Source organism: Corvus moneduloides, chromosome 14 (assembly GCF_009650955.1).
Source record: "Corvus moneduloides isolate bCorMon1 chromosome 14, bCorMon1.pri, whole genome shotgun sequence".
NCBI lineage: Eukaryota > Metazoa > Chordata > Aves > Passeriformes > Corvidae > Corvus > Corvus moneduloides.
The window spans coordinates 5,700,971-5,715,367 of NC_045489.1; the positions used below are offsets into that span (position 1 = coordinate 5,700,971).

The 14,397-nt window shown below is 53.2% G+C and overlaps 1 protein-coding gene across 2 annotated transcripts in view; it reads right to left on the bottom strand.

The window, feature by feature from the left end:
* The window catches only part of EDA (ectodysplasin A), a 61,776-nt gene extending 47,657 nt beyond the window's left edge, over positions 1 to 14,119 (bottom strand). For both annotated transcript variants that reach the window (XM_032124173.1, XM_032124172.1), the window contains exon 1: positions 13,826 to 14,119. In XM_032124173.1, coding sequence (XP_031980064.1) covers positions 13,826 to 14,104 — 279 coding nt within the window. In that variant the 5' untranslated portion in view covers positions 14,105 to 14,119. The remainder of the gene's footprint in view (positions 1 to 13,825) is intronic.
* Positions 14,120 to 14,397: the final 278 nt, after the last annotated feature.

Consider the following 14,397-nt stretch of genomic DNA (forward strand, 5'->3'; position numbering starts at 1 on the left):
ATCCTCCTGGAGCTCTGGCGGCCTCAGGGCCATGCCCATTCCCTGGGAAGCCTGGGCAGTGCCCGACAACCCTCTGGGGGAAGAACCATTTCCTAAAATCCAGCCTAAAGCAGTTTCAGGTAAACATTCTCTGCCCCCAAACCGAAGCTGTGCCATCACACACAATCCCTTGTCCCTGAGCAATCCAGGTCCCAGAGCACAGGAACATCCGGCTGTGAAAAACTGGCATTTCCATTTACAACTCCACAACACCTTGATTCTTCCCCCAACCAGAATCTGGACTTTGGAGAGGTTTTGGGGTTTGTTTCCCTGGGTTTAAGTGCTGAGGGCTCCCAGAGAGCAATGGCCATGCACCAGCTGCGCTCCCTCCGGCACAAATCCCAAACTTTATGGATGCACTTATCCACTCCCCTCCGAGCAACAGCTGTCCATGTGGATTTGGTTAGTTGGGAGCAGCTACTCCACAGCGGCGCTGGAAGAAGCCCCCTGAGCCCAGGAGCCCTCAGTAAGTCCCAAAGGAAAGGGATGATGGAGCATGAAAAGTGATGGCAGTGCCCCAGCCTGGCCTGGCTGGGTGTGACAGAGCACCCAGGCTCTGCTGAGCAAGGAAAACTCTGGAATAACACTAGGAAGAACCTGCTGAGAGAGAGGGATGAGGCTATGGAATCGCTTTCCAAGAAAAATGGAAGCGGCGCTGGCTCTGCTGCCAAACAGCGAAGGGGAAATTCAGGAAAGGACAGAAAAGGGGGGTGGGACGAGATGATCCTTAAGGCCCCTTTTGACCCAAACCATTCCGTGGTTCCACGATTAACAGAGACCACAGCACGGATGCCCCATCGCCTGAAAACCCAGGACACATTTTCCACCTGGAAAAGCTCCCTGACTTCATTAAAATCAGCTGCTAAAGCTCACGCCACAGGAGGAAGGACAGGGACAAAGGCAGCTGAAGGACAAAGACCCTTGAAATGGGTCTTGGTGAGAAGATCCGAGGCACACAAAGGTTCACAGGGTTAAAACTCTGCTTTTTCCTGCCTTTTCAAGCACATAATCACTTGCTTTAGTTGCTAGAGATGCCTCCCTCCCAGTTCTTGGGGAATATATTGTCTCAGCAGGCAGAGGGGGATGAACTCATCGTGGTTTCCCAATCCTGACCAGGGGCTCTGCGAGCTACTGGCAATACATATAATAAGTTATTATGCAAATAAAAACTGGACCCGGCCAAGGGAAATATGCTGGCTCTTCAAGTCCCATCTGCATCCCAGCAAGGATCTCAATGAACTTTAAAATCCTTATTGTCACCACAATGGGCAATATTATATTCTAGTTTGGATCTGTTCCTTCGGAGCATTAGCTCTCATTTGGAGATATTTTTAGATTTTCCTATCCCACTCCTCATTATGAAACACTGAGCTGCAGATTGATTTATTTCTTAAAAGCAAGTTGCTGTTTTCCCAATAACAGATTTAACAAATTTGTTCCACCTGTTCAGCTATGCTTCCAATGTCTTTTTTGTGGTTTCATTGAAGTTTTTTTTAATCCAAACCTCAAAGCCTCTAAACTCAGCATTAAAAGACAAGCTCAGCATCATCACTACCACTCACAATTCAAATGCTGCTCCAAATTACTGCAAGCTTTCATTTGTAAGTCGATACAGACACCAAGATTATGGAGCTTAATGGCTGTGGGCACAAACACACGCTCTTCCAAGGGCATTCTCCTACTGGAAATCCTGCCTTGGTGGAGCAGGGACTCGCTGCCTCAGCCCCTCCATCCTCCTCCCTCACCCCAGCTGACCCCAGCCCCCGATGGTAAACAGAGCTACTGAAACAGAAATTAAATCATCCTGTATATTAAATACTCCTATATTCACCAGAGCCCCTCCAGTCCAGTGTTTTCCATCATTTTATGGAGGAAGCTGTGGCTGCCCCATGCCTGGAAGGGTCCAAGGCCAGGCTGGAGCAACATGGGATAGTGGAAGGTGTCCCTGCCCATGGGAAGGGGATGCTCCCATCTTGACCCACCCCACTGCTTCTAAGAACAGTTCATTTGCTTGAACAACCTCTTTTTGTGCAGCCTTAATTCACAAGTGACCATGAGAGAAGTCTCAAAAGAATAATTTTTAGCTCTCCCAAACCATTCCTTGGCAAATATTTTAGGAGCAACATTTCAGGGCAGCGATTTCCTGGTGGGTGACGAGAATGCACAGGTGTGCACAAGAGCTGGCCAAAAATTCTGCTTCATTTATGTGCAAATGGTTCCGTTACGGAGATTTCAGGGGGAAAGAAGAAAACAAGGATCCTGCAGGGAATAACCCAAGTTCTTCCAAACAGAGCATGTCAGCACTGTGCAGTGATAGCAGAAACCTGAGAATAATCATGGAATCATTCAGGTTGGAAAAGCCCTCTGAGATCGAGTCCAACCATTCCCCCAGCACTGCCCATGTGCCCAGGTGCCACATCCAGCTGTTAAATCCCGCCAGGGATGGGGACTCCACCACTCCTGTGCCAGGGCTGCACAGCCCTTTCCATGCAAGGTGTCCCTTGAAGCCTCTCGACCAACAAAGCCCAACCCTGCTGATCTTCCACAGATGCAACAATCGGCACCTCCTGAGCAGCCTGACAGGTTCCCCTTCCCCATGGACAACAACTCTGTCAGATCTTGGCGGAAAAACCCACGAGGGGCCCAAACTCAGCCAGCCCAACGAGCAATTCCTGATCTCCAACACGAGCAGCGCAATTCTCTGGATGTAAAGATAAACTGAGTGACTCTTCATCCTCCTGCAACTCCAGCTGCCACACACATCTCCACTGGCTCCCAGTCAACAAAGCTCCTTAAATCACTCACCCTGTGGGGTGAAGCCATGGCTACACCAAGCCCAGCTGAACCAACCAACCTAAAAGCCGCCACAACAGAAGCTGCCGGGGACACAGGACCAACAGGGCATCGCAGAGAACATGGCCAATCTCTTCCATCTCTAAACCACCATAAATTTTCCCCACAGAAGTTCAAGATCTTCAAACCCAGAGAAGTGGCCTTAAAAAAACCCCAAACATCCAAGCAATTGCCCTGGGTTTTGTTCCATCTCAGGCGCCCGTCAGGCTGACACGTCCCAACACGAGAGCCCAGAGGCCAAAAGGGACACGGGGACATCCAGCTCAGCCACGGCTCCTCCTGCTCTCAGACCTCTCCCCGGAGCACAATTCCCACCACAACCAACCTCTTTATCAGCAGGAACATTTCAGTTGGGTCCCTTTCGGGGTAAGACCAAAAGTAGAGACCAGGGAAGGCAGATTTCTGGAGCAGCAATAATTCCAGCTCTGTTCTGGGGACGGCGGGCATATTTCATGGGAAGATGTCAGCTCCTCACATTTAATGCTGACGCTGTCATTTGCCCTTCAGCGAGAAGAAAGGCATGTAAGCAACACAAACCAAACTGAAATTTCCCCATTGCAAAGCATTCCTGCCAGGAATCACAATCCCAGTGTCATGTTTCTTATGCCCTTCCTTCCACAATAGCCCTTGAAGGCCGCACTTCCAAAGTTTTATTGCTCAGAATTCCACATGCCAGAGTTCACAGAGCATCCTGGACACCCTCTGGACCAGTTTCAGGCCAGTGCCTTTCTGTATCAGAGTGAACTCAAGGGGAGCAGCTGGATCAGGACCAACATTACCACTTCGTTCCTGATGTTTTGTGTCTAAGTGCCCCGTGTCTCACAAATGCGGTTTTCCTTCATTCTCCAAACACACACAACGACCAGGACACAGGGGCTGGTGGATGAACACGGGACACAACACCCTCACAGAGACATTTATTCCCATTTAATTCCCCTTTATTACCATTTAATAATACTTCAGACCAATTCCAGCCCCAGCACAAGGGGAAGCGCAGCTGGGGTGGGGGCTGAGATGACTTTTGGGGTCCCAGGCTGCCCTTCCCACAGTCAATTTTTACTGCCCAACCCAAATGTTCTCCTTTAGTTGTTTCTAACCTACCTCTTCACCAGCCTCTAAGAGCCTCACAGAAGTTAAAAGTTAAAACCCTTCCAACACCAGTGTTTTTAAAACTCTGATTCAGGCACTATCTCACCACACTTGGCTTCGCTCCAGTTAACCCCTAAATGCCAAGGAGTCAAACAAAAAGCAAAAATCATTTATCTCCAAGCTGCATCTGCTGACAAACCCCGAAGTGGGGTTTTTGTTGCTATTGTTCTCCAGGTTTGGGCTTTTTGAGCACTTCATGATAAGAAAATTGTTCGGTAAATATGTCAGGAGCCCTTCCCTGTCAGCCGTCATCGCCTCAGGGTGTGATTGCTGTTCACAGACATCAAAATTTTTGCTATTTGCCAGATTTCAGAGAGCAAACTTGGATCCCCTGGGAGATACCTGGCGCTGCTCGTGTGCACCAGCAGCAGGAATTTTTAACTCCTTCAGTACCTGATGCACTTGAAGCCACATGAGATCTTCACAGGGATCTGACTGAAGGGTGGCTGCTCCAACCACCCCATGAACCCTCATTAGCAGAATTATCATTTATAAATTGGGGTTTCAGCATCTTCAGAGATGGGAAAAAAATTTTGAGTCAGAAGGGCCCAAGAGAGAAGCTCATGGTCAGCAAGGTGGGCGGACACCAGCCCAGGGGTCTCTGGGAATCTTCCCCTGAACCCATCTGCACAAATCCAGGCTCAGAAAGCCTTTTTTAGAAACAAGCTCTTAAATATTCCAGCCCAAATCCCCCTGGTCCAACATTTAGGTACCAGACGAGAAGAACTTGAGTTATTCTCAGCTTAATGTGACACCCAGCCTTCACCTCAGCAATGGGATTGCAGAGGGACCCCACAGCCCCCGTGTGAGGTGCTGCTGTCTGGAATGGGGTGAGGATGGAGGGAAGGGGATGAAAGCATCGCTGGGAACCCCAAATTCCAGATCACTTCCAAACAGCCCAGTTATTCCGAAAAGCAGGAGAAAAGCTGCCCAGCAGCATAGGGAGGAAAGAGTTGACAGCTCCTTGCTACATCCAGCGTCATTTTCCTTGGCAAATCCAGGCTGTTGTTGGAAACGTGCGCCAGACGCCGGGATCGGAGCTGAGCCTGCAGGAGCAGTGCTTGGGATTTAACACTTGGAAGACCTCAGCTTCCCAGAGCTCGTCCTGCAGCTCCATCCCAGCCAGGACTCGGACACAGCACGTCTGGAGTTGCCCAAGGACACAGCACATCTGGAGTTGCCCAAGCCCCGAAGCCGCATAGGGGAGTGTGAACGACCTGCCGAGCACCTGTGTTTGAAGTGAAACCCTGCTTTTATTAGGAATGTACTGGCTCCCAGCATTCCTGGCATTGGCACAAGGATTCTCCTGCCCCTCTGCTGCTGGTGCTGAGCCCAAAATAAGAACCAGCCCCTGGAGACACGCGGGAGATGCACCAGACCGAGTCTGCAGTGCTGGATTCCATACAGGGGATCCAGGGATTACATCAGACAGCATTCCTGCGGGTGCTGAGCATGGAGGCTCTCCCATCTCCTAAGCAAAACCCACGCTGCCAGCAAAAGGTTGGGTTTTTCTCTTGGTTTCAGCATCTCACCACACACAGAGGCCAAGCTCAGCTGAGCCAGGATTAGTGCTGAGCTCCCAAGGCTCAGATGAAGCTTTCAGTTCAAGGACTTTTCCTGCACACATTCCCTTTCCAGAGAATGAACCCCAGGATGGGTTGGGTGAGAAGGGACCTTAAAGCCCATCCCATCCCACCACCTGCCATGGGCAGGGACACCTTCCACCAGCCCAGGGTGTTCCAAGACCCTTCCAACCTGGCTTTGGACACTTCCAGGAATGGAACAGCCACAGAACCCGTGCCAGGGCCTCACCACCCTCAGAGGGAAGGATTCCTTCCCAATATCCAATCTAATTCAACCTTCTTAGTTTAAACCTGTCACCCCTTGTCCTTTCACCACCAGGTCCTGCACAGCCCAGGAATCCGTGCAGGAGCCGTGTTCTGAGCCAGAAAAACTCCTGTCAACAACATAAGAAAACCCCAAGTTGGCAGTAAAGATAATGCCCAAAAGAAGATTTAATAATCCTTTAAAACTGACAATTAACAGCTTTGAACTTTGCCTTCCTGCCCCCCCTAGAAGAAAAACCTCCTTTTGACCTTAAAAATCTGCCAGAATTTACACTGACAGCACACAGAGGTAATTCCTGGTGGCTTCCCTTGCCCTTGGATGGGATCTCCCCTCTTCCCAGCAAGAGTTAACACCCCAGACAGACGGAGCAAGCACCAACAAGCCCATCCACAGCCCCAAGGCAGCCAGCTACTCACTGAGTTCATTATCACTCAAAAGATACAAACAGCTGCAGTAGAAAACCCAACTCTTTCCTTCATCCTGCTCTCTAAATGCACCTCATCAGCTGCCCATCCAGCGATTCCTTGTTTGATCCCATTTTCCCGCCATAGGTTACGTTTTATGGGAAAACGTGAGAATTCAAGTTTTCCAGGCAGAGCCTTCCTGCAGCCACAGGAACAGCAGCAACTGCAGTGAAAAATTAAAATAAACCCCTCATTTTTGAGTCTGAACTGTTCCATCCTCTTGGGCTGGCAACAGTTCCAGCTGCCAGCTTTAAATGCCTTATCCTATTTTCTTATCCCATGGGAAAATTAGAATAAAGTGCTGGTTAAGGGTAGCTCAGCAACTTGTTTGCAAAGTTGAAGGAAATAATTGCTCCAAAATGATTTCCTGGATTAATTTCACAGAGCCCAGCACGTGGAGAGGACTGGAAGAATCACAGAGGTCTGTTTAGGCCATTAGTGCCTGCCCCACATCCCTGGCCCCACACTTCCCTGGGAAACCCGGGGAAAGCCACTGCTGCCTCATGGATCAGAAAATACAAGGAAGAATTCAAATATTTAGTTATTTTTAGAAAATATAAATATTATTATCAAGTAAGAATGACATTAAAAAATTGGTATTTGATTTTTTTTTCCTGGACAAGGCACTCTGATCTTCTCAACTCTCTGGGAAGGAATGCCAGCATTATCCAATTAGAATAACAAATGGAAAAGGGAGAAGAAACAACAGGGAAGATGCACTGAGAAGCTGTGGTTGCCCCATCCTTGGAAGTGTCCAAGGCCAGGCTGGAACAACCTGGGATAGTGGAAGGTGTCCCTGCCCATGGGCAGGGGATGGAATGGGATGAGCTTTAAGGTCCTTTCCCACCCAAACCACGCTGGGATTCCGGGATTAAGCAGCACAATGGGGTCTGTGCAGGACAACCCGACACAGCAGCTTTCCAACCCTCCCACCTGCAGGTAATTTACAACCACAAAGCCTGTACCTACTCCCAGGTGGATTTTACTTCCAGTGCCAGCTCATGGAACACCGTCCCTGTCTCCCCCCTCCGACTGCTTTGTGCCTGGGGAGAGGCTGAAAGCCCAGAGGTGACAGGAATTGCAAAGAGTGATTAAAGGACAAAGGCGACACTCAGGGACAGCACCCCGCTGGCCCGGCACGGGATTTAACCCTGGTGTCACACAGGGATGCGATTTAACCCCTGGGACACCAGGAGGGGAGCCAGGAGGGGTCTGAGCTCCCAAGGGCCAAGCCAGAGGCAGCTCTGGCAGAAGGCGACTCTTCCCCAGCCCTCTCCTCCTCCTCCCTCCTGGGAGCATCCAGCAGCTCCCAGCCATTGTGGCCATGCCCTGCCACAGCAGCAGTGACCTCAGCCCCGTGCAGCACAAAGAACCCCTTGCACTCTCCACCACGGCAAAGCCACATGCACAAAGTCACTGCCACAAAGCCACCGAGCAAGCGGCTCCCACCACGGCAAAGCCACGGAACATGGACCCTCTCCATGGACATAAACCCACACACGATGGATGTGGACCCTCACACCATGGAACACAGACCATCCCCACACCCCACAAACCCTCCCCATGGACATGGACCCTCACACCAGGGACACAGACCATCCCCACACCCTCCCCACAGACATGGACCCTCACACCAGGGACACAGACCATCCCCACACCTCACGGACATGGACCCTCACACCAGGGACACAGACCATCCCCACACCCTCCCCACAGACATGGACCCTCACACCAGGGACACAGACCATCCCCACACCCTCCCCATGGACATGGACCCTCACACCAGGGACACAGACCATCCCCACACCCTCCCCACAGACATGGACCCTCACACCAGGGACACAGACCATCCCCACACCCCACGGACATGGACCCTCACACCAGGCACACAAACCCTCACCACACGATGCCACCTCATGTCACGCAATGCCTGTGGCTGCAAAGCCACACAACTCAACCCCACACTGTGCAATGAACCCCAAACCTGACGGGATCCTTCCAATTCAGCAGATCCTGGGATTCTACTGCAAGAGCCATCCCCAAGGAGCGCATCTCAGCTCCATCCCCAGAGCTGAGGTGCGGCCAGGCAGGAGGATGCCGGCAATTCCATTTGGAAGACGTTACAGGGCTGGCACCCCATCAGCGGGGTCCTGCATCATTAGGACTTTGCACTTACAACAGCGTTTCATTTGGGCTTAGGGAAAGAGCTCGTTTCCATCCACACCCATCTGGGAGTGATTATTCCCGCTGTAGTAGCATCCAGGCCCGACTGGCATCGGCACCATTAGCACACAAACCCAGAGTTTAACGAGAGAGTGCTTACCACTGCAACCGCCCCATAAAGGCGCTTAACCACGGCAAAACTGCAGCCAAATCTCCCACTTAACCACGGCAAAACTGCAGCCAAATCTCCCACTTAACCACGGCAAAACTGCAGCCAAATCTCCCACTTAACCACGGCAAAAGTGCAGCCAAATCTCCCACTTAACCACGGTAAAAATCGCATCCAAACCTCCCTGTAATTCCACGTTCGTGCACAATGGATCCTGACAGATTACACCTCTTCAGAGACACACTTCCCACTTACTCACTGCACGGAGTTTACTCAGTGCTTCGCATCCCCCAAACCCCCCACGGACCGGTACCTTCTGCAGCCAGACACCTCTAAAAATAACAACCTCCCCAAGTGTTGAAAGATATTAAAATATAAAGCCATTAACATATAATAAGACTGGAATGAGAGCTCCGCATGCTCTGAAGCTCTCAGGGTTTGGCTTCCAGTCAAGAAAAATATATTGGATTAGTCTGAGAGCAAAATTAGGGTGGTGTGCAGTTTAATTAGCATTACAAGACACTACATGTGTATGGGAGAGCAGAGAAGATTTATGTTATTATGTGGTAAGAAAAATAATGTTAAAAGGTTAAAATAATATGGTGTTGATACAGCACTATTTACTCTGGGGTTAAGGGGAAGATAACTTTGGAATGCCACTGAATGCTGTTAAAAACCCAGGTTTGAGGGTTCGCCAGGGAACTCATCGAAAAATTGTGGAAAAACCCTGCAATTTGCTCATGGATCAGTCAAACACTTACTCTGGCAACAACATTCTCCGTCAATGAACTCAGTAAGTGCTGATAAAACATCCTGGTCCTCACAAAAAATCACAGTTTTTATCCTTCATGGAATGAGCAGAAAATAGAAATAAAGGAACGCCAGCTTAGCTGTGGAGGAGACTGGGGAGCAGAAGGAAAGGCACCCTTGCAGCACCATAAATCTGGGAATAAGGACTTTGGGAAAGTCCTGATTGAGTTGAAGATGCCCCTGCCCGTGGCAGAGGGTTTGGACTCGATAGCCTTGAGAGGTCGCCTCCAACCCAAACCCTTCTGTGATTCCTCAGCTCCCAAGGACCAGCTGGGCTGTTCCCACACAGCCAAAGGTTTCTCCTCAAACCAGGAATTCACCCAACAGGACACGAAGGGATGCACCTCCAGCCCTCTGGAAGAGCTCCCGTTGTATTTAATTTCCCAAGGGATGCAGCATACCCTGCAGCCACTGCCACGCTCCTGCCACTCTGCAGCATCTCAACAGGAGGAGTTCTGGACTGAAGCCAAATTTTGCATGGAATAGTCATAGGCACAGCAGCAGGAATATGAGAATTTGAGTTGTGAATGAAGGTAACCAGAGCCTGACATTTGCCACAGAGCTCTGCTGGCTCCCTTTATTGCCCTCTGAGAGCTTCCTCCAGCTACAAGCACGGCCACAAAGTGGAATTTGAGAGAAAACCCACCATGAGGCACAGCCCTAATCACCATCTTTCCTCTGCACACACCCAGCCTTTCCCTAACCCGGGATCAGAGCCCCTGAAATCCCAACACATGGGCCCTGAACAGGGATTTAAAGGTCCGAGCCCACAGAACCCTGTGCTTCTCCAGGAGCAGCCTTTCCAGCACGAGCTCTGCTCAAAGCTTTCAGCACGTTGGGCAGGTTTCAGCTGGGATACAGGAACGAGACACAGGGATGAGGACGCATGGATGAGCTCCAGGTATGCTCAGGGCGGGAGAAGCCTCTGAAGCAGCTTCAACACTTTTAGAGCCTTTGTGCCAATCACACCAAGTGCTGTCTCCTATTCTGGAGCCAGAATTGACAAAAAAGGGCAAAATAACTACAGTTTCACAGTGGTGAGGGAAAAGAAAGGAAGAAATTCCCCCCTGTGAGGGCAGTGAGGCCCTGGAACAGGGTGCCCAGAGAAGCTGTGGCTGCCCCAGCCCTGGAAGTGTCCAAGGCCAGGTTGGACGGGGCTTGGAGCAAACTGGGATAGTGGGAGGTGTCCCTGCTCATGGCAGGGGGTGGCACTGCATGGGCTTTGAGATCCCTTTGAACCCAAACCATTCTGGGATTCCATGAAGGCAATGCCCAGGTCAGGAATGCCGATGTGGGCACTGCTCCAAAGTGGGAACATCCCTTGTTAAAAAGGTGCAAAGTGGAGACTGAGAACAGACACCTTGGCACCGGGAAGGTGAAATGCCAGCAAGCAAATTGCTGCTCAGCACATTTTTTTGGATGACTCAGCAGCTCCTCTCCCTCCCCCCACCAGCTGCAAGTGCCTCCACAATTAGTTTGACAAAACAGACGGCATTTGATCCAATTCCCAGGCTTTGGCAGTTTTTATCCCCATCTTGGGACACTCTCAGGGCACTCACTTCACCCAGCATTGGCCAAAACCCAAGTTTTGGTAGAAATGTGGCACGACATGGATTTAGTTGGAAAAAAAGCATGGGAATGATGCTCTGCACAGCTCAAATATAGCAAGGATGATTGGATGATCTTTTGACAGCAAAACACGATTTAATTTAGGCCCAAACCCCTCTAAAGGGACACAGTGTCCTGATGTGGATCTCTGCGAGCAGAGCCCGCCTGACAGAATCCCTCTCCCATCCCACAGCACACCCATCCGGAGGAATTATTTGGATTTTATACCACCAGCCAAGGCTCCACCACTCCCCAAACCCTCTCTCACACCTCTGAGCCACTGAAGAGTCAACGAATTAAAGCAGCTCTAACAAACTCCTCATCTCGCAGCCAACGTGGTGATGCAACACCCGGCGGGTTCTGGGACAAAGATGTGGAACTACAATGCCTCAACCTCTGCCATGAAAATCTGCCCTTCTATCCCAAATGAGTTACATATTTGGATACCCTGTGAGATAGGGAAGCGGGGCGTTATCGAGCTGCCGAATCTCACTCCTGTCATGAGGTCATTTCTGGCACGCAGCCAGGTGAGGTTTCAGCCAAAATCTCAGCACTGACCATCGCTCCCCATGCTTTCCCCCACACTCCTCTTCCTCCTGCCTCAGGTCAGGAAGGGGGGGGGGGGGACAAAATAATTTAAAAATAAAGAAAAATGGGTCAGGAAGAGGAGTATCTTTTGGGTTTAAATCAGCTTGTACAATCACAACACACAGTCAGCACTCGGCCTCTTCACCGAGGACACCTCAGCAGCTGAAGGACTTTTGAGGGCCACATGACAATGGCCATTGGGACGTCGGGTCCCCCTCAAATGAACCCTGACTCTGACCATGGTCCCCAGGAGAGAAATGCCATTGATCACATCTCTTGAATTAATTATTTAGTAATTTTGGCCTAATTTATGCAACCATCACATGTATGGGATCACACTTTGGATTTATCAGCAGTGCAGTTTAGAAAAGCTGCCAGGAACCCCACTCGTACCCCAAAGCTTGATGATAAATTGCTAAATAAAGCTGTTTGCAAAGCCCTCGTTTCACTGCTTTAATCACTGAAGGGATGCACCCACAACACCCCAGGACACCCAAAGTGCTTGTTTTAGCTGCACATCGACTCAAGGCAGAAAATCAGCGAGAAACGGGTGAGCAGCACCACTAAAAATCCCATTAATCACACGTTGTCACAGCAGCCGTTCCCAACCAGAGTGGCTCGGGACGCTCAGCCTTCCTTCCCCATGTCCCTACTACCAACAAACTCTCTCTCCAATCCAACTGCTTCAATGTGCCCCAAAGAATATTTCATCTCAAGCCTGACAGGCCAGATGTAGAATAAAGAAATAAATAATTAGCGTTACCTTATCTGGAGTCCGTCAGCTGCAGCGAGCGACGCTTGGAGCTCCGTCCGCATCCAGAGACAAATTATCTAACGCTGTAATTTATGAATGCCTCAAGTATTTGCCCTGGTATTTCATTATACACTCGCTGGAAAGAAGAGCTCGAAAGCCTAAACAGATCCAGCACGATAACATGAAAGGCACTCCAGCCGTGCGCTATTCCAAGACAACCCAGGAATCCCAGCACGACATCAAACTGCTCCGGCTCCCTCTGTGTTGACACGGCTCGAGGGGCAGCGAGGGGAGAGCGCAGAGCGATGACCCGGGAGCTCGGCTTCCCTCCGGTTCAACGCTGAACTTGGATTTATGATGGGAAGCTGCGGGATCCAGGCAGCGAAGGAAGCGCAAGCCCGGCTTTCCCGGGGGCAGCCGAGGCCGGCGCGGCGGAACGGCTCCCGCTGCCAAGTGGGAGGAAGAGTTCCAAACTCGCCGCTTTATCAAAGCTATTTTTGTCCTTCCCCCCACACACTGATAACCAGCGAGGCGAGGACCGCTGGGGTGCCGAGGCAGGGCTTGGCATCTCCCCCGAAACCCCGCTGCGACTCCGCGGCAAAGCCACCCGGCACCTTGGGGGAGCGGGCCATCCGCTCGGGAGGCTCGGAGGGGAGGAAACTCCTTCCTCCAGCTTATCCTGCTCGCAGCGAGGTTTCGTGCCTGGAAAAAATGAGCTAAGTTTGCGAGCGGAGGCCCCAGCTCCGCTCCGGCTCTCCCAGAGGCTCTCGAGACAGGCGACCCCCCCAGGGGCTGGGGACACCGGCGGGGACAACCGGGAGGCTGCTGCCCACCTGTCCTGCGCAGGCTGAGGAGCTGCTGCGGGGGGGACACTGAGGCATCACCCAAAAGATGTACCTGGGTTGGGGGAGAGTTGAAATCACGAACCCAGCGCAGGAGGAGGAAGGGAGGGGAGCGAGCGGAGGCCGTGCGGGACCGGGACCCAGCGCCCACGGCGGGTGCGGGGCCGAGCCGTGCGGGGCTCCCCGGCCGCAGCACCCCGCGCCCGGGGGGTCCCCGCAAAGGCCGGGGCAGAGCCGCTGCCCCCGGCCAAGGCTGGGCTGTCGGGACACACGGCGGGTCTGTCGCGATAGGGAGACGGCGGGCAGCAGGTGGAGCGCAGGCTGCCCCGCAGCCCGTCACCCCCAGCCCCGGCGAGCTCCCCCCACCCTTCACCCCCGCACCGCGAGCTCGGGGCTCTCCCCCTTTTTCCACCAAACACCCCCGAGGGGCCGTTCCGAAGCGTCCCGGGGCGCGACACCCGAGCGCGGGGATGGAGCCGGGGGATGGCCCCGAGCAGCGCAGAGCCCCCGCGGTCCCCCCGCCCCCGGCCGGACCCACCTGCTGGCGCCGCTCCGCGCCCTCGGCCGCGCGCTGCGGGCGGCCCCCGGCCGGGGCTCCGGGCGCTGCCGCCGTCCCGTCCCGGCGCGGCGGGGCCGCGGGCTGCGGGCCGCGGTCGCGGCGGAGCTCGGAGCGCAGCTCCAGGTAACAGCCCAGCGTCAGGACGTGCAGCGCCAGCGACAGCGCGAAGAAGCCGAGGAAGAGCCGCCAGCTGCCGCCGCCACCGCCGCAGGCGCAGCCGCGGGGAGCCGGCGCCGCCGCCCTGCGCTCCGCGCCCATGGTGCGCTCGGGCGGAGCGGCGCGGAGCGGCCCCAGCGCTGCTGCTCCCGGGGCGCGCCGGGCACCGCGGGCTGCGCGGCCGGGCCGCCAGCGCCCCGCCAGGGGGCGGGGCCGGGCCGCGAACGGGGCGGGGCGGGGCGGGAGGGGGGCGGGGCTCGGCCGCGGCAGCGCCGCCTCAGCGCCCGGCCGGGGGGCGGGGCCCGGAGCGGGCAGGGGCGGGGGCTGGGCGGCGGCAGCGGCACCGCGGGGCGGGGTTATGTAAATGACAGGGCGGGGTCACCCTGGCGCGGAGC